Below are 20,329 nucleotides of genomic sequence, written 5' to 3'. Positions count from 1 at the left end.
ACTTTAATGTATAACTTGTAGTTGATGTTACAACTGTAAAATTAAAATTATTAAAAGTTAAGTAAACCTGGCTTGAACATTTTCCAACTTTTCATATAAATTTGGCTTAGTGCAACACAGTACAACATTTGGAGTTTGAGATGCATTAATACACATTTCCTAATAATTAAATAAACAAAAAAGTATAGCTTAAAAAATCCTAAAGAACATTGTATACATATACATACATACATACATACATACATACATAAATACATACATACATACATACATAAATACACACACACACACACACACACACATACACACACACACACACACACACACACACACACACACACACACACACACACACACACACACACATATATGCAAATATATATACAAATATATATGTATGAATATATATATGAATATATATATGAAAATACACATGCATATATATATATCTGTATATATACATATATAAATGCAGCATTAGACACAGGTGGATGATGTCATAAATTAACAGGAAGGTGCAAGGGCTTTAGTACATACATTGACTATCAAATAGCCTGAGCTGCAACGGAGTGCTGCATCGACTGAGGGTTTAGCATGGGGCAGCAATGTTTTCTTTTATTACTCTTTGTTTTTTTATTCTTTTTCTGGAAAAATTAAAGCGTACTTTTTAACTTTTTTTAAAATGATATTAGGAAATTGTGACCTAACATATGGATTGAGTTTAATATATACATACATATATATATATATATATATATATATATATATATATATATATATATATATTATATATATATATATATAAATATATATATGTGTGTAAAAAAAACAACCTTGAAATCAAAATCTATTCCATCAAATCTTGCAGAATCCTCGGGAAGCTGAGCTCTAATATCATCTGAACCAATAAAAATACTTTCTAAATGTGACCATGTCCGTTGTACTTCCATCCACATAGAAAGAACAGCATCAACTGTAGAAAGCTTTTTCTGCCATCCTGAAACTTCTACTAAAAAATGCCCAATGTATTTGGAAGTCATCAAATTTTGTAATTGAACCTAAAGCCATGAATTTAAATTTTTTTAAATGTAATGATTTACAACTTTTTATGTATTAGATCACCAACTCTAAAGAAGAAATGAATTAGTATAGAAAAATATAGTATAAGAAGAAAAAATCACAGTGAATAGGACTTTTTTTAAAAAGATATTCTAAAATAAAATTCTAAAAAATATATTATCATTAAATATTTAAACATACTTGGTTATCTTCCAAAACTTCTATGAGTTCTTCACTTGTCTTTAACAACTTAATTTTTGTTCTATGATGCTCTTCATATTCTAGCAACATAACTGACCATGTGTTATTAAGTTCTGCAATGACTTTTTCCATGCTTAGTTCTTTTGTAGCTTTATCCACAATATTGTGAACTTCATCTTCAAACTTATGCAAGTTTAAAGCAAGTAAGTCTGCAAGAGTTGTATTTTCATTCATCAAAAACCTTACCTAAATCAATACAAGAATTAATGCAGTAGTTTCAATACATTGTAGATATATGAAAATAATACTTTTATATGTTTAAAATGTATTGAAACAAATAGTCAAGTAAATATATCATATTTTTTTACCTTAGTTGCTTTCATCAATTGCTGCCAATGACGTTCTCTGAGTGCTGGATTCTGAAGTTCACTAATAGATCGCAAAGATGTTATCATATTTTTAACTGTACAGTCTAAGCCATTAAATGCATCCCAAGCTTTCATCTCTTTATCCAGAGTACGAATTTCTTTTACAAAACTTTTACAGTCAACTTCCATAGTATCAACATCAATTTTTGACCTAAAAAAAAAATTTTATTTTTATTCTAAAAATAATATCAATAAATAATTGAAGAGCTAGCCAATCATCTTTAACTATAAGAAATGTAGAGCAGTGCACTAAGGTAACAAGATAACAAACTCATTATCAAATGTAAAAAGATTTTGGTCACATAATATGATGTAATTTAAAATGAAAAGTGTTAATAAATGCCAACAAAGTGTTTGATATTATGTTAAACAATTTACCAAAAATCAAAAATGTTTATATTTATATACTTTTTTTTCTTGATATAATTTATAAAAGATATCACATCAGACTACATCTCAAGTATGCTATTCAAATATTAATGAAATATTAATATATTTGTAAGAATACAACAACAGCAAAAATGTTTCTAGTTCACACAATTTTTTAATTGCAACAGCAAGTAACAATATTAGGAAGAATTCAAAACTTGAAGTTTTTTTATTTTTATTGTGGAATGAAACAAACAACTTTCATAATCAGAAAAAAATTATTCTAAATATAAGTGGTAATGGATGGAACTTTACATAAAACTGAACACTTTAGAGATGCTAAGCTACATTGAAACACATTTAAAAAATATTTTCAAATATGATTCTAATAATTTTGATTTTTCGTTGTTGAAAAATCCTCGTCAGAATTAAGATTTTTTGTCCATGATTTTTAGTCTGTAGTAAATGGGTACATAAAAAAGACTACCCAAAAAAACTTTGAATTTCAATACCAAAGGAAGGAACAGATTTGTCATATTACGGCTTCATTTATAAAGTTAATTTTAAGAATAAATGAAAAATAAAAAATAGTTATGAGCACCACCTATGAAAGATTTTTTTTGAATTAAATTAAAGTAATAGTTACACAAAAAACAAACAAAAATACACATATGTAAATAATATAATGTATTGTATTTTCAAACATTTTAGGTATGAAACTAGGGCTGCTATCAAATAAATAACAATTTAAATAATCAAATAATTTTTTTATTTGAAGTAGTTCAAATAATTTTTTGGTTATTTAAATAATTTAAATAGTAATAATATTAGCACATAAGAGAACCTAAATTATTTTTATTTAAAACTTTTTGTTTACATTTTATTCTTGCTTATTCAGCCAACTCTACTCTTCTCTTGCCTGAGTGGTGGCAACATATTTTTTCATTATAAAAGTAAATAAAATAAAAAAAATCTTCTTATAATTTTGTTTATAAGAAATAATAAATTTGCTTAATAAGTTTTTAAAAATGGAAAATCAGTGGATCATTCCAACAGAAAAACGTTCTGAAGTTGGAAAAATGTTTTGATTCATTTAAATAGTTTACCTGTCAAGTACAAATACTGCTCTTCAACATTTCAATCAGCAGCCAAAAGCTTAATGATTTATCATATTGAAAAAGTTGGGAATATTATTTTTTTTTAATTTTTAGAGTTAAAGAAACAAGTGTCAGTTAAGAAAAAGAGTAGTCAGATTTACTGCTTGTCTTAAAACCAAGATTGATTCACCTGAGGACTTGTTGCAGTAAATCTTTTAAAAATTCAATTTTTAAGTTGGGGAAAAGTATTGATATTAAAAATGGTTGGACATCACAAAACCTAAAAATTGCAAGTAGACATTAAATGAAAAGTGTGTCTTTAGAAAATTCTAAAAAAAGTAAAGTACTATTTAGCTGATGATTTTGAATAATTAAAAAGGCAGACACTCATTTTTCATTATCTTTAAATGAATGGACATCAAAGAAAAGTCATCGGTATATGTGTTTAAACTTGCATTTTTTGAAAGGATTAGTTCAGTTAATGGGCATATTAAGAATTATTGGTTCTATGCCAGCAGAAAAAGCATTTGAACAATAAACAAGCTTGACAATTTCAATTTATATCTTGATCAAGATAGTTTTGGAAAATGAAATATTATTTATCAACCTTATCACTCCCATCATATTCATCTTGCTGTTGTTGACAACCTTTAAGAAAAGAAACATTTTGAAGAATTTGAGAATAATGATGAACATGATGAAACTGATAAAATTAATGAAAATTCTGGACAAATTGATGGACAAAGTGGGAAATGACAGGAAGAGTTGGATAAAAATAATTTGAAACAAAACAAGATGAAACTCTTTGATTGAAATGCTTTCTAGATAACTAAAGACAAAAAATGATTTAGACCCCATTCCTAATTATCTTTCTGTCAGTGATTTGTTACTCAGAAATTTATTAAATCAGAAATTGATCTCATAAGAGGTTTAGTTGTTTAGAAATAATTGAGGTTGGAGCTATTGCTCTTTCTGATAGAGATGTTGACATCTTGACAAGTGAAATATTCGGATTATTTTTTTTAGAAAAAAACAAACAGAAATGCTCTTGGCAAAGATCTTTATGCTGCTGTGTTAGAAAGAATCAATGAAAAAAGAAAGTCTGGTATTAGTGGACTGGTATTAGCAGATATTTAGAAAATCCAAACTGTTATCATAAAATTCTTTATTATCAAAAAAAAAAAGATTTCCAAAGATAGAAAAAATCATGACAAAAAAATTTTTTTTGGAAGATATAATCTATATACAATAATTACCAATCAAACTTAGAACATAATTAAGCGATGAAATAGTTGACACATGTTTTTTAAGGTCAACTTTAACCAGAAATAAATAGTTTTGATGTATTTGGCTGTATGAGTTAATTGTCATATTCTATTTAAAACAAATATGCTACAGTATATAATATTAAATTATGTTATTGTATAAGTTATTAGGATATAGGATATATTGTATAAGTTACCTTTCAACTAATACAATAATAGTTACTTAATTGGTGCATGGTAATTAATTTTGCATCATACACCAATCTACTTTGTACTAAAAACAATTGTAACTATTAATACCATAATTATTTAAAGTGTTTAAATTATTTAAATTATTTTCCAAAAACTATTTATTATTTAATAATGATTTAATCTGTTCATTATTTGATCAGCCCTATATGAAACCATGCCATTTTAAATCTTAATAATAAAAAAATAATATACCATAGAGTTGTTTTCCAATGATTTATATTGCTTAAAACTAATCCAATCATGTCCCATAACGACTTTAACATTACTACTTCTTTACCACAAGTTTTAAGCTGTTTGAAATCTGGTACATTTACTTCAAATAAACTTGCAGACTGATGAAGACCTTGCATCTCAGCTTCTAAGTCTGATATACGATTATGCCACTAGTTAAAAATAAATAAACAACTTTGATCAAATTCCAAACTATTATTAATACCATTATACCAATAGAACTTTTTTTAAATTAATATTTATGTTTATGTATACATGTGTAAATAAATGTGTTTCCATATATATATACATACATATACATATATATATATACATTCTTTGCTCATATTCGGACTAACTGAGGGGAGTGTTACTATTATCCAAATTAAATTTTTTTTTTTTTTTTTTGTTTTATTTTTTTGAAGAAAAATATAACGTTAACCTTAATTTGTTTTTTTATTTGAACAATGAAGATCAAATAACTCAAAAATATTGATATATTTTACTATATTTCTCTATCTTTTACTACCTTTGCTCTATGTACCATTTTAATGTGTTTTCTGTTATATTTTAAATACACATATATTTGTTTTATTTTGTGAACAATTATATTTTACCTTGTGTATGCAATTTGATTTTTAACTTATTTTATATTTTGGTTATCATTTATCTTTTCAGTAACTAATTAACTTAAAAAAAGTTACTTTATAGTAAAATGCCACCAAAAAAGAAGTTGAAGCTTACTCAAAATAAGGCTGAAGTATTTCTAGTAAAGAAAATTAGAGAAAATCTTTCATGTTATAAACTTCCTACTGGCATAGAGGTTTTGCAATACTACCTATATCTAAGAAACTTGAATCCCAAAGAGCTCAGATGATCTCCACAAGCTGACTGTTGTGTAATGTCTAAATATTTAAGGCCATGGAATCTTGCAGGATTCCCTATCAAAACCTTGGAAAATATCAAGTAAATTATGAATTCAAAATTTATCAAAAAATTTATTTTTATCTTTATAAAGGCTGAAATCCCGGCTGTCGCTCCATATCAGGTGACAATTCTATGTTTTAAAAGTTTTTAATCATTTTGGTTTTTATTAGCTTTTTTTGTTTGAAAATTTTGTGTAATATTTAAAAGTCTAAAAATCTTTAGGATATGAAAGCTCTTTGACAGATGGTGAGATACTCAAAAATCAATCCTGTTCAGGCAAAACCTGTTATAGAGTCTCTAAAGAGACACACTTGGTACATAGACCCAAATATGTCTCTTATTGATAAAAATGTGCAAGAACAGAGTGACATTGCCAAGAAGTTGTATTTAACCCAAAGACCTACAACTTATGCCATAGAGAGACATCAAATTAATTTAAATATACTGAATTCCCTAATGTTTAATGATGATACTCCCCCAAGTTCGACCCCGCTTATAACTGACCAGAGTTAGTTAATTTTTCATGCAAATACTGAAGTACAGTGGCTTAAGAACTCCATCTGAGACATGGGATCTAAATAACTATTACCTAGAATTTAAACAATTTGTGAATAATCTTGAAGTAGCAAATGACTGTAGTGAGAGGACAATAAAACTAGTTCAGGTATCTATTTTTTATGTTTGGTCCTTACTATTTATGTTAAAAATCTCAATTTATTTCACAACCTCATTACTTTTAAATATTCTTTAATAGGAGTTGATCAATAAATTGTACAATGAGGATAAAAGACAAAATACCTTCCTCGTATTAATCAAATATAAAAGTGAAAGAAAAATTAAAAAAAAAAATCTGATTATGTAAAGAATTTTTTGTTAACAAAATAAATTTATAAACATGAACTATGTATATATATATATATATATATATATATATATATATATATATATATATATATATATATATATATATATATATATATATATAAACATATAGATTAACGAAGAAAAAACAACTTTTTCTATGGTACTTTAAGTTTCATGCCTATACGGCAATCATCAGCCATTGAATACAAATTCAAAAACAAAAAAAAACGCTAAAATTACAAAATACTGTGTAGTGGGATCTTAACGTCGCTAAGAAAAAACAAAATATCAGCTAATCACCAAAAAAAGATAAGAGGAATTTATTCTTGTGTCTGCATTTTGAAATCAACTTAGCGACGTTAAGATCCCACTACACAGTATTTTGTAATTTTAGCGGTTTTTTTTGTTTTTGAATTTGTATTCAATGGCTGATGATTGCCGTATAGGCATGAAACTTAAAGTACCATAGAAAAAGTTGTTTTTTCTTCGTTAATATATATGTATATCGCTCTATTTGAAGTATCTTTTTAATATTGAGCACTCTTTTACGACTATGAGTTTTGTTTTATTATTATAATACAAAACAGCCTCAAATATCAATATATATATATATATATATATATACATAGTTCATGTATACATATATATATATATATATATATATATATATATATATATATATATATATATATATATATATATATATATATATATATATATATATATATATACATTTATTGATAAATGTTGTATATTGCTGGAAATACAACTCTTGTCTGTTTAAGAGTGATCAATATCTTTTTGAAAAAAATAGATCAAATAATATTAAAATGCAGCTGTAACTAACTTTTATTGTGTTTCTGTTGAAAATTTTGTGGAGCTTATGATGCAATGGAAAATGTAAGTCAATTAAGTTAGTCAAAACGCATTCAAGCTCAGATTTGCAAACCACCTTAAATCATTTAATGGAACCAGGTATAGAAATGATACAGAACTTTCTAAAGAAATCTGGAAACACAAAGACGCAGGTAACATGTCTATAATTAAGTGGAACATAATTAAAAGATGCCAATCTTATAATCCATCTACAAAAAATCATCAGTGAAAAATATTTTATTATGAATTTTGATAGTGGTTTACTACTTAATAAAAAAAGTGAATTGGTTTCTGCTTGTAGGCATATGAAAAAATTTTTACTTTCTAACTTTGATTCAGGCGATTAGTAAATATCGGATCACGTACACTTGACGTCAGATGCCGTTGCAACGCTAAATTTGTATTTTTTATAACGGTTTTTATTTTATATTTGAATAATATGGCTGATGATTGCCGAATGGCATGAAACTTCAAGTTCCATTATAAAGTTGTATTTTCTCATTTAAAATATTTATATATATATATATACATATATATATATATATACATATATACATATATATACATATACATATATAAATACATATACATACATATATATATATATATATATATATATATATATATATATATATATATATATATATATATATATATATATATATATATATATATATATATATATATATATATATATATATATATATATATATATATATGCAGCTGCGAAAAATAAAATAGCACCACTACCAAAAATTGGGTGAAATTAGAATTTTCAACTATTTTTGATAGTTTGAAAATCTTTTAAATACATATTTAAAAGTAAAATGGCTTATAATTTTTATAAAAAATATACAAGTTTTAATATATAGTATTCATTTACTAAACAAAAATTTACAAAATCAAATAAAACGCGAAAAAAAAATAGCACCACAGCTTTAATGTGTACTTTAAAATAAGGAAATATTATGAGATCAATTGTTTTAAATATTTTACAATAAATATTAGTTATTTCTTAACATACTAGTATTTTGTAGCGTGACCTTTATTGACAATGATGGCTACACAACGTCTTGGCATCGAGTTAACCAAGTCCTGACATTACTTTAGCAGAATTTCGCTCCATGTCTCCTTAACTACCTTCCAAAGTGACTACTTCATGGTGGGCTTGGCAGCAGCAACCACCTCCTTTACATCAGTTCACAAATTCTTGATTGGGTTAAGATCTGGCGACTGTGCTGGCCACTCCATAACATTCACTTTATGCTCCTCAAACTAATTCTTTGCCTTCTTGCTAGTGTGCTTTGGGTCATGTTCCTGTTGGAACACCCAGGACAACGACATTTCATAGTCTGCATACGGCAACATCACTTTATCCAATATATCAACATAAACGTGTTGGTCCATAATAGTAATAATGTGATGAATAAGGCTCTACTCCGTAATAAGAAAAGCATGCCCATATCATTATACTACAACCTCCATGTTTAATAGTTTTGATGGTATATTTTGGATTGTATTCTGCATTCGGCGGTCTTCTGACATACTCCCGAGAGACTTTTCCACCATAAAGCACAACCTTACTTTCGTCTGTCCAACCATAAAGCACAACCTTACTTTCGTCTGTCCATAAAACATTCCTCCATTTTTTGAGTTGCCAATTTGAGTGTTTTTTAGCAAATGCAATACGCTTTACAACATGTCTGGCACTTAGAAGTGGAACTTTTCTGGGGCTACAGGCTTTTAATCCATTAACTCGCAGACAACTCCAAACTGTTTGTACTGTTGCATCAATGTTAAAGTCCTTTTTCAGCTCGGTAGCTATTTTAAAAGGTTCTTTTTTAGCCTGTCGGACTAAGCGATTGGCCAGCAATGTTGAAATAGAACGTTTTCGACCACGTGTTTCAGGCTTTTCTTGAAATTTTATGCCATTTCTTATCATTTTATTGGAACACTCAACTAAACAACCAACTTCTCTATAAGATATCCCTGCTGATATCAACTTTCAGATCAGTTCTCGTTTTTGTGCACTACAATGCTTTCCGCGTCCCACTTTTATATGTAAATGTCTCCTACTAATACGCACTAACATAAAACGAATAAAACAGCAAAAAAAAACTAACGCTTGATATTTTCACAATTATTTTTACCGTTATCAGAGTATTTTACAACAAGAGTATATGATGCTACTCTATTTTTTGTTCAGAATTGGCATTTTTGATTAAAATCGAGCAACACCAAGCAGTTTTTTTAAAAAAAAGATTTGTTTTAGAAAATAAACATGTTAGCTAATATTTTAAACAGCGAAGCTATACAAAAATTTTATTTTGCATGGTGTTTTCTTAACAAAAAGGAAAATACGCTTAGTGGTGCTATTTTATTTTTCGCAACTGTATATATACATATTTATATATATATATATATATATATATATATATATATATATATATATATATATATATATATATATTTATATATACAGATATACATATACATATATATGTATATATATATATATATATATATATATATATATATATATATATATATATATATATATATATATATATATATATATATATATATATATACATACACAGTATTGGACAAAACATTTGCAACCAACATCCAACAATGCTAAAAAGTGTTCCTAATTTTACATGTCTTAAAAACGAAATGAACTATACTACCGCAGCAAACAGTTCAGGAGTCTGGAGTCATAACATGCCATGACATGAGCAATAACCTGACAGGTGACAGCACACAGGCAGAATTTTATTGACAAGTGCCATTTTGCAGCGGACAAAACAAATGCAACTTTTTTGGTTTGTTTCATTTTCTTAAGACTGGTCCGTGTCAACGTCACGGAAGTTTTTTAATAATTAAAGTTAGTATCCAGAACCTTCCAGAAATTTCTAGAAGCATGCAGAAGCTTCCAGAAGTTTCCAGAAGAAGCATCTGGAAGCATCCAGTAGCATCCAGAAATATCCAGAAACATTCAGAAGCATCCAGACGCATCCAGAAGCTTACAGAAGCATCGAAAAGAAACATCTAGAATCTTCCAGAACAGGTTCACACAGGTTCATTTTACTATATAAGAGACATGTAAATCGGTATGTAATTCAGTCAAAATATGGAAGTCAATCAGTCAGTATTATCAAGACAGTTTATCGAAGTGAGTTTTATCAAAATGTTTTATCGAAGAACATCAATACAAGAAGTGAAATACAACAAGTGTTTCATTACATCAATACAGTCCACATCCAACCAAGACGTTGTGTTCCACAGAGCATTATTGTATCATCACAAGGTAAATGTAACACGGTAAGCCTTGAGAAGCGTGATTATTTATTTTTATGACTTCAAGTGCAAAAATGGCTCCTGACAGTCTTGGATTGGAAAGAAACCGCTGATTTCACTAAAAAACCAGAAGAAAAGACTCCTGTTTGCTACATCTCATATTGACTGGAATGTGCAGAAATGGCAAACTGTCCTGTTCAGTGATGATTTGCCGTGTACGCCGACCGGTCGGAAAACGCCTCCATTTATGTTACTGCCATAAGACCGTGAAGCATGGTGGAGGCAATGTAATGGTTTGGTGGTGTTTTTCTGCTAACGGTCTAGGTGAACATGAAACGGTCCAATACATCAAAACGATGGAATAATGGACCGTTTCATGTATAAAAATATCCTGAAAGATGTTACCTATGCTGAATGGAATATGCCAATAAAATGGGTTTTTTAGCAAGACAACGATCCGAAACACACTGCAAAAGTAGTCAAGCAGTGGTTTCAAGACAACCACCTATTGGTGATGGATTGGCCGTCTCAATCTTCAGATCTCAACCCTATCGAGAACCTGTGGGAGATCATCAACCGCAGAATTAATAGTGAAGGTGTTCGTAATAAGGATCAACTGTTTGAACAAATCCAAAAGGCCTGGGCAGCGATTCCACAAAGTTTCATTGATCACCTGATCGAATCTATGCCTCGAAGATGCAAGGCTGTGATCGACAACAAAGGATTCGCCACGAAATATTGATAGCGAAATACAGCTTGGTCAACATTTTGTCGAGTTGCACTTGTTTTGTCCAGAAGAAAATCAACTTTTTTTAATAATTTTGATTAATTTATTAATTTTCGTGTACAAATAATGAACTTTGTGATGAATGAAACTTGAAGAACTTTGTCTCTAAACAGTTACATAGTTATTTCTCTAAATTGAAAAAATGCAGCACTTTTATATAAAGAAATTAAATTAGCATTATTTGGTTGCACTCGTTTTGTCCGATACTGTATATATATATACACACATACACACATATATATATATAGCATAGAAAATAACAGTCAATCAATAGTCAATGACCACTTGAAATGACTAAAACTGCTATTTTGACCTCTCAAAATAAATTCTTGCCAGTCATGGTTGACCAGTTGAAAAAAAATCAGACTTTTAATTTGGAAAATGCATATATAAAAAGTTGATAAAATCGTTTAAGTTTTGAAAATGTATTCAAAATAGTTTTGTTGTTTACGATATGCTACTTTAATTCGATTTATTTAACATTCGTTGACGAATGTTAAATATGTAATTTTTATAGTAGTGTTTCATAAAATGATTGACTTCTTAATATTAAGTATTCAGTGTAAATTGCTGTGGGCGAGCGCTAGTAACATTACTGTTAACTAATTAACAGTTTTTAAAATGATTTTAATGAGCAGCGGCTGTATTCATTCCTCTCTGTTAAGCTTTTTTCTGAAATTTCATTTCAATATTTCTAACTAATGAAACGACGGAAACTTTATTTAAATAAAACTAATATTAAAATAAAACATATATTAATGTTCCATTAAGCTTAATGGATAGATGAGAATATGGCCTCAGAAAAATAAGATGTGCAATTAATTTTCTTTAACATTGTTAACTTTAAAGATTGAAATTCTTATTTTGTTATTATTAAAAACTGATTTTTTTAAATTCAATCTTTCACTTAATTTTTTCGTAGTTTTTCCCGCCATTTGCAAAATCATTACAAAGAATAAGTTATTTTTAAACAAACTTAAAGTTATCAGTAGCGCGTTTGCACTTTTTTTATTTATTAATGAAGGAATCAGAAGAAGCATATATTTGAAAATATATTTTTAGTAAAAACTTTGTTTTATGTAACATAAGTAACTGTTATAGTAGCATTTTACAAAACAATTTCTTTTAGTATTAAGTATTCAGTATAAACTTTTTTAGTTTTTTATAAAAATTGTTTTAATATTAAAAAAAAACAAAATTAAAATTAAATTACTTGGATGATATCAAACTTCCTTTTGTAATTGAATGGAAATCTGCACGCAAGAGAATTATTTTAAACATTAACATTAGCTGGTAATTTGATTGTTAGTTATTTACATTTACATTAAAAAATCTATTGATTTTATTTAAAATTATTGTTTTAAAAGGAATCCAAATTTGTTAATTTTCATGGATTATTAATTTTTTTTTTTTATATACAAAACTATACAGTCATATATACTATATAATATACAGTCATGAAGAACTATTACTAAGATAAAAATTTTAATAAAGACAAAAATTAAAATTTTGACTGTCCAAAAAAAACAATTAACCGTCACTTCTATGTGTTAGCCGGTCAAATTGACTGCTAGTGTTCAATTTCTTATTTTCCATGCTGTATGTGTGTGTGTGTGTGTGTGTGTGTGTGTGTGTGTGTGTGTGTGTGTGTGTGTGTGTGTGTGTGTGTGTGTGTGTGTGTGTGTGTGTGTGTGTGTGTATATATATATATATATATATATATATATATATATATATATGTTTTCATCTATGCCATGGAAACAGTTCTTTACCATTAAATTCATACTCAATGAACATTGGTACACCTGTTGAATCTATTAATTCAATTCAAGATATCGGTATATTTGTATGTTCAGATATGAAGTTTTCTAATCACTGTACTTTCATTGCAAGCAAGGCACATTCTTGTTCCTATTTACTTTTAAAATCCTTCATCAGTAATGATTTCAAGCTCTGATCAAAGCCAATAAAGTTTATGTTCGACCTATCGCAGAATCTTGTACCTCTGTGTGGAATCCCCATCTTTTAAAAGATATATGTCAGTTAGAAAAGGTTCAGGAATCCTTTACTACAAGTGTCTGTAAAAGATGTTGTATTCCTTATAAAGATTATTCTTCAAGACTCAATATCTTAAATCTAGAATCTCTTAAATGCCGTAGAATAAAATTTGAACTTGTAATGACATATATATATATATATATATATATATATATATATATATATATATATATATATATATATGTATATATATATATATATATATATATATGAACTTGTAATGACATATATATATATATATATATATATATATATATATATATATATATATATATATATATATATATATATATATATATACACATATATATGTATATAATATATATATATACATATATGTATATATATATTAATGCATTATAAAAAGTAATTTATAAATACCTCATCAATACGCTTGTAAACATCTTGAGAATCGAAATTTAAAGGTGCAGTCTTTCGAAACTCTTCACGAAACTCATGCTGTCTCACCTAGAGTAAGTATTTTATGTTTACTGTTAAATAAATAAAAATTAAGAATCCAGCAAAAAAATAGTTATAAAAGTTATAAAGATAACCAATAACCAATAAGATTATAAAGATAACCAATAAGTTAAAAAAGTTGCAGTTAAATTATGATACTTACATCAAAACTTATACAATTCCTTCTAATAATAGCTACTTCATTGGCTTGTAAAGGTGCAACATATTGTTTAACTGTGACACAAATTTTTTTGGTATTATTCCATTTTTCTGGAAGCTCCTATAATATTTAAAAAGTACCCACATTAAGTTAAAATATAAAGAAAGAAAATAAAAGAGATGAGACAATGCGATAGAAAGTTAAAATAAAAACCTGTAATAAAGTATGGATTTCTTCGCTCAGTTCTTGGTTGTACGATTTAAGTAGCTCAATTGTTTGTTTTAGTGGTTCAAACATTGCATCAGTTAACTGTGTTCGATCTTTTACAGCCATTAAATGACCCATACATTCTACCAAACCATTTAAATCATTTTCTTGAACAGGTTTTAATAATCCTTGGTCTGTTGTTTTAATAAATGCTGATAAACTTGTAAGACTAAACGCAATTAATTAAGCAAGTATTATTTAAACTTTCTACACTTTATTAATTTGTTTATCTATCTTTTAAACTTTCAATATATTTGCTGAAAAATATTATATCACATTTAGATTACAACAAAAATTATTTTTTACAATTATATACCATAACTTTTTAATTGTTTTTATATATAAAAAAACAAACATTGTTAAAGAGCAAGAAAGCAGTTGGCAAAAGCTTAAAAAACTGTAAACTGTATGAGTCTGGAAAACATGAAGAAGAGTTCTAATGCATTAATAAAAAAAAATTTAGATCAATAAAAGTTTTTATAAAGGGACAGTTACAGTTAAAGGATGCAACTTTTGCGGAAAGATAAGATTCAGACTCATGGAATAAAAGACCTTACAACAATGGAACAAAGCATGAAGCTTGGCAAAGAGAGTGGTCCAACTACATTTAAAATGCATGTCTATCTAAACGAAAAAGGGCATCATTAGAAGAACCTGCCTAATTATGACAGCAGTATTCCATACAGAAAAAATAAGAGATTTTTTGAGGAAGAAAATAGAATCAAAAGTTAGGAAATGGCAAACAAGATAAACAATAGCTTTAGCAGATGCTAAATTAACAATAAATTGTATATATGATTTCCATGAGAGTCCTCAGTAATAATTGAAAATCTGAGATACTCAGATTATTAATTATTACTAAGGACTCTCATGGAAATGGTAGAGGACTCACTAAGAGTGTTAAACTCATCCTATCATAACACATTAGTAGTAAAATGTGTGATGATAGGATGAGTCTTAAAAGGAGATTTAAGATAAAAGTTTTAGTGACATCATAGCATAATTTTAACCACTTTTGAAGAGGTAAAATTTAACAGATGAAAAGTTACTATTAAAACTGCAAATATTTGTAAAAGAAAAATTGAAACAATTAGATGGTTTTTAATGCCTAATATTTTTAGATATTACTTTAGTCATGCTTTAAGTTATAAGAGAACTTGACTCAATCATATATTGTACATAGCGCACTAAGCAATGAGCTATGCAGTTGCCTTAGTCCTGCTAATTAATCTAATGTTGTAACAAAAGACTTTTTATGTGGCATCAACAATGCACACCAAAAGTACTAACAGGGACACTAGCCATGCACAACATGACACTGTTACTACTCTGATGTTTCTCAGCTGTTAATGGAAGCCTCTCTGAGAGCTAACGCAGAATATGAGTTAATACTGAGTTCTAGGGCTGTGCCTTCATTAAAATGTAACAGAAAGATTTGCATAACCACTACTAAGGAGGTACTAGCAATAACCCATCAATAGAGTCAAAAAGATCCAATATTCATCATCCAAAACAGGAAACAATGCACCACAGGTTTACATCTATGAGAACCTAATAGATGAAATAGAGGTACAAAGCTGGTCAAGATTAGATTTCTGCCTCAGAGGCCATCTATAAAACAGTAGTCAGATGCAGGTAACATCTGTTCATGATAAGTATTTTTTTCAAGACAATATCTCAAGCCTTTATTAAACCAAAAGCCCAAGGGCAAGGGAATGTTAACTCAGAATTACCTTCTCCTAGTCTTTGCCTAGAAAAGTGAAAATAAAACAGGTTATACTAGATGTTACCAGTACTACAGCAGAACATGTGGTAGGTCATAGATAACATGTTACGAGTAGCAGTTATATTATGAGTAAAATACTAGTTGTAAAGATCAGAACTAGGATAAAATAGTTTGTGTTGAGTACATAAATGCAACAATAAATCAAAAAGTATTGGAAATATCTCTCCTGAAGATAGGAAACAACTCTTTTCAAAAAATATTGTCAGGTCATTATCACACAATCAATCATGGTAACTAGCAAGCTAAAATATAATTAGTAAAAAAATGACAGCTAAATAAGTATGCAGATAACTATAAGAAAATTAAAAAGTAAACAAATTAGGGAATAAATGCAATATATACTGAAAAACATATATCGATTGAATAACATCAAATTACAAAAAAAATAGTGTTTTTAGAACAACTATAAAAATGCCAATGAAGACTGTAGAGTGCAAATAACAAACTAATTTAATAATGTTAGAAAAGAAGAAAATACAATAGAAATGAAAGAACAAAGCAATTTAATAACTAAATAGTAGTTCTTCTAAAACCTATTTAGTATAATGGAATCTGATTATGAAAAAATCTGCTCTAAAATTATATCTAAATATATCTATGGTATTTTGTATTATTTATTGCCTATGGTATTTAACTGAATATTAATTTGGAGGTCTGGTTTTAATTGTGAGTCATTTATTTCATTCCTAAATTTAATTGTTTATAGATATAGATATCTAGTTTTTTGCTTTATTATTTAACAGTCCATGTAAATGCTTTACATTTACTTAAATTTTTTTATTTATTGTTGAATTATATCTACCTTTTTTATAAAAATATCAAGGGGTGAGATCTAATGGTAGTAATTATCTTGCCTAGTGGTAACTGTGTTAGTTTCTAATGTAAAATTGTTTGGTGGTCTGGTCTAGGATACAAATCTTGCATTTTCCTCTCTAATTTTTAATTTATATATTGCCTGGTTATTCACTTTAAGGTCTAATCTACAATGTAAATACTTACTACAGTTAAGTATAGCTAAATGGGGGAGATGGGAGGATTTTTATCTTGTCTAATGTACAATCAAATTAAATTAATAGGCTTGTTTCAGGTGTGAGTTTTGTGTTTTATTATCTAGTTTTATTCTTTGTTAATTTATTAACGGTTTTTTCATTTTATGGTTTAACCTTCAATATGAATGCTTTGTTTTTGCTTTAAATTTTATTTATAGTTTGAATCTAGTCTTGTTTTAAAGTCTAGCCAAAAGGGAGGAGGTTTAATAGTATTTTTTATTTTGTCTAGCATTCAAAAACTATTTTGCTCTAGCTTGTTTCAAGTATTTTAATTTTTTATTTGTTTGTATAACTTTAAATACATATTATTAACATGTGAGTAGAGCAGTGGCATACACATCCTTACAAATATGGGTGGAATAGTAGGTGGATATTTAGTTAGGAAGATTAGTTGTGAATTTTAGACAAAAAGTTATAAATACACAACAAATCTTATCAAAAAGATCCACTGTGACACACTCATTTCATAGAAATGTCTGTGTCACAGTTAACCTCGGCAGTAACTGTGTGGTCAGTTCTGGGTTGTTGTTAATGATGTGCCAATTGTGCAAAGTGATATTGCTGATCTTCATACTTTGTTCTTTGTATAGTATGACAATAGGAGTAGTATTATTGTTAGGAGGTTCTATGTTTTGGGGATGTTTTTGTTAATAATGTCTAAATGGTTCCAAACCAATATGTAAAAGGTTTGTTGTGTTTTGAGTGTAATGTGCTATGTATTTGTGGAGCATGAATTTTGTAAAGAGTCAGGTCCAAGTTTCATGAATGTTTTAATGTTATGGAGATCTCATAAGGGACCTGTGAATATAAAAATAATGTCATTAAAAAATCTTTTGTAAAAGTTGATGCTACGTTGATATTTGCTTGTTATGACTGTATCCAATCTACCCATAAATAAAGATTCTGTGAGTTGTTGATTATTACAGTTGATCTGTATATACTCTGAAGAGTGAGAAATGGGTGGTCTTAGGATGTGCGATGACTTGTCAAAGTGGCACTTGACAACTTCTATGCCATCCTTATGTGGTATACTTTTGTGTAGGAAGACTACATCTGCAGTAACAAAGATCTAATTGTAGAATGGCAGTTAGTATTTTTAAGCATGTGAAAAAATTATGTGAAACCTCTGAAATATGATGGGAGGATTTATATTGGCTAATGGTTGTTACAAAAACTGTGATCGCGTACAAGTGACTAACTGTCTAGTCAGGTAGACACAGAATAAGTGAGCCTTAGAATATATTGTTAATCAGATAGTTAAGTGAAAATACAAAAAAAGATAGTAGGTTCTAAGAGAAAATAACCTCTTCATGACTATGAAGGATAATGGAGGAGGGGAGAGGAGACGAAACAAGCATCCTACGTAAATAACTATACTATAATATATAGAAACACATCTGTATTTGTAAGCTGGCATAATGGATGTTTGCATAACTAAAGGAAAAATAGGAGTATTGTAAAAGAGAAACCCTGGCATATTATAAACCTTGAGTTGCCTGTCTATGAAGCAGCATACTAATCAACTGCGCTACTGTGTCAGTGACTTAGAAATAGTATAATATAGTATATTTCTAGTCATAGTATATACACTGAATGAGCTAGTATAAAACTTACAATAAAAAATTTACTAAAATGTATTTTATTATAAGACCTTATTTTAATTATTATTATAATATAAAAATAGTATACTTTAAGCTAACTGCAAAAAATTTAGAAAATTTCATTTCTTATCAGTTTTCTAGAGGGCAATTATTTTATACAGTATTGGACAAAACATTTGCAACCAACATCCAACAATGCTAAAAAGTGTTCCTAATTTTACATGTCTTAAAAACGAAACGAACTATACTACCACAGCAAACAGTTCAGGAGTCTGGAGTCATAGCATGCCATGACATGAGCAATCAGCTGACAGGTGACAGCACACAGGCAGAATTTTGTTGACAAGTGCCATTTTGCAGCGGACAAAACAACTTTTTTTGGTTTGTTTCATTTTCTTAAGTCTGGTCCATGTCAACGTCACAGAAGTTTTTTAATAATTAAAGTTAGTATCCAGAAGTTTCCAGAAATTTCTAGAAGCATGCAGAAGCTTCCAGAAGTTTCCAGAAGAAGCATCTGGAAGCATCCAGTAGCATCCAGAAATATCCAGAAACATTCAGAAGCATCCAGACGCATCCAGAAGCTTACAGAAGCATCGAAAAGAAACATCTAGAATCTTCCAGAACAAGTTCACACAGGTTCATTTTACTATATAAGAGACATGTAAATCGGTATGTAATTCAGTCAAAATATGGAAGTCAATCAGTCGGTATTATCAAGACAGTTTATCGAAGTGAGTTTTATCAAAGTGTTTTATCGAAGAACATCAATACAAGAAGTGAAATACAACAAGTGTTTCATTACATCAATACAGTCCACATCCAACCAAGACGTTGTGTTTCACAGAGCATTATTGTATCATCACAAGGTAAATGTAACACGGTAAGCCTTTAGAAGTGTGATTATTTATTTTTATTATATTTATGACTTCAAGTGCAAAAACGGCTCCCGACAGTCTTGGATTGGAACTAAGAAAGAAAATTATCGGCGATTACGTAAGTGGAATGTCACAAAAAAGTATTTGTGATAAATATTGCGTGAAAAAATGGACCGTATCAAGACTATGTTCCAAATATCGTTTAACGGGGAAGTTGGCAGCAGATAACAAAGGTGGAAGACCGCGTTCCACCACTTCTAGAGAGGATTCTATGATCGTCAGATCCGTCAAGAAGGATCCCTGGATATCATCAGTCGAGATACAAAAACAATTAGAGCTGCCTGTATCGGACCGATCAATCAGACGACGTGCTGTTGAAGCCGGATTATTTTCTCGACGCCCTGCAAAGAAACCGCTGATTTCACTAAAAAACCAGAAG

The 20,329-nt window shown here is 28.4% G+C and overlaps 1 protein-coding gene across 1 annotated transcript in view; it reads right to left on the bottom strand.

Annotated features, from left to right (window-relative positions):
- Nucleotides 1–20,329, bottom strand: part of LOC100207065 (dynein beta chain, ciliary) — a 129,437-nt gene that overhangs the window by 58,069 nt on the left and 51,039 nt on the right. The window contains exons 17-24 of the mRNA XM_065803627.1: nt 14,526–14,748; nt 14,316–14,432; nt 14,075–14,161; nt 4,864–5,054; nt 1,629–1,839; nt 1,261–1,506; nt 834–1,058; nt 68–159 (exon numbers count right to left, since the gene is read on the bottom strand). Of these exons, the coding sequence (XP_065659699.1) occupies nt 68–159; nt 834–1,058; nt 1,261–1,506; nt 1,629–1,839; nt 4,864–5,054; nt 14,075–14,161; nt 14,316–14,432; nt 14,526–14,748 (1,392 nt within the window). The remainder of the gene's footprint in view (nt 1–67; nt 160–833; nt 1,059–1,260; nt 1,507–1,628; nt 1,840–4,863; nt 5,055–14,074; nt 14,162–14,315; nt 14,433–14,525; nt 14,749–20,329) is intronic.

This window comes from Hydra vulgaris, chromosome 08, assembly GCF_038396675.1.
Source record: "Hydra vulgaris chromosome 08, alternate assembly HydraT2T_AEP".
Lineage (NCBI taxonomy): Eukaryota > Metazoa > Cnidaria > Hydrozoa > Anthoathecata > Hydridae > Hydra > Hydra vulgaris.
Note: the sequence above shows the minus strand (reverse complement) of the source record. Positions and strands in the feature narration are given on the sequence as shown.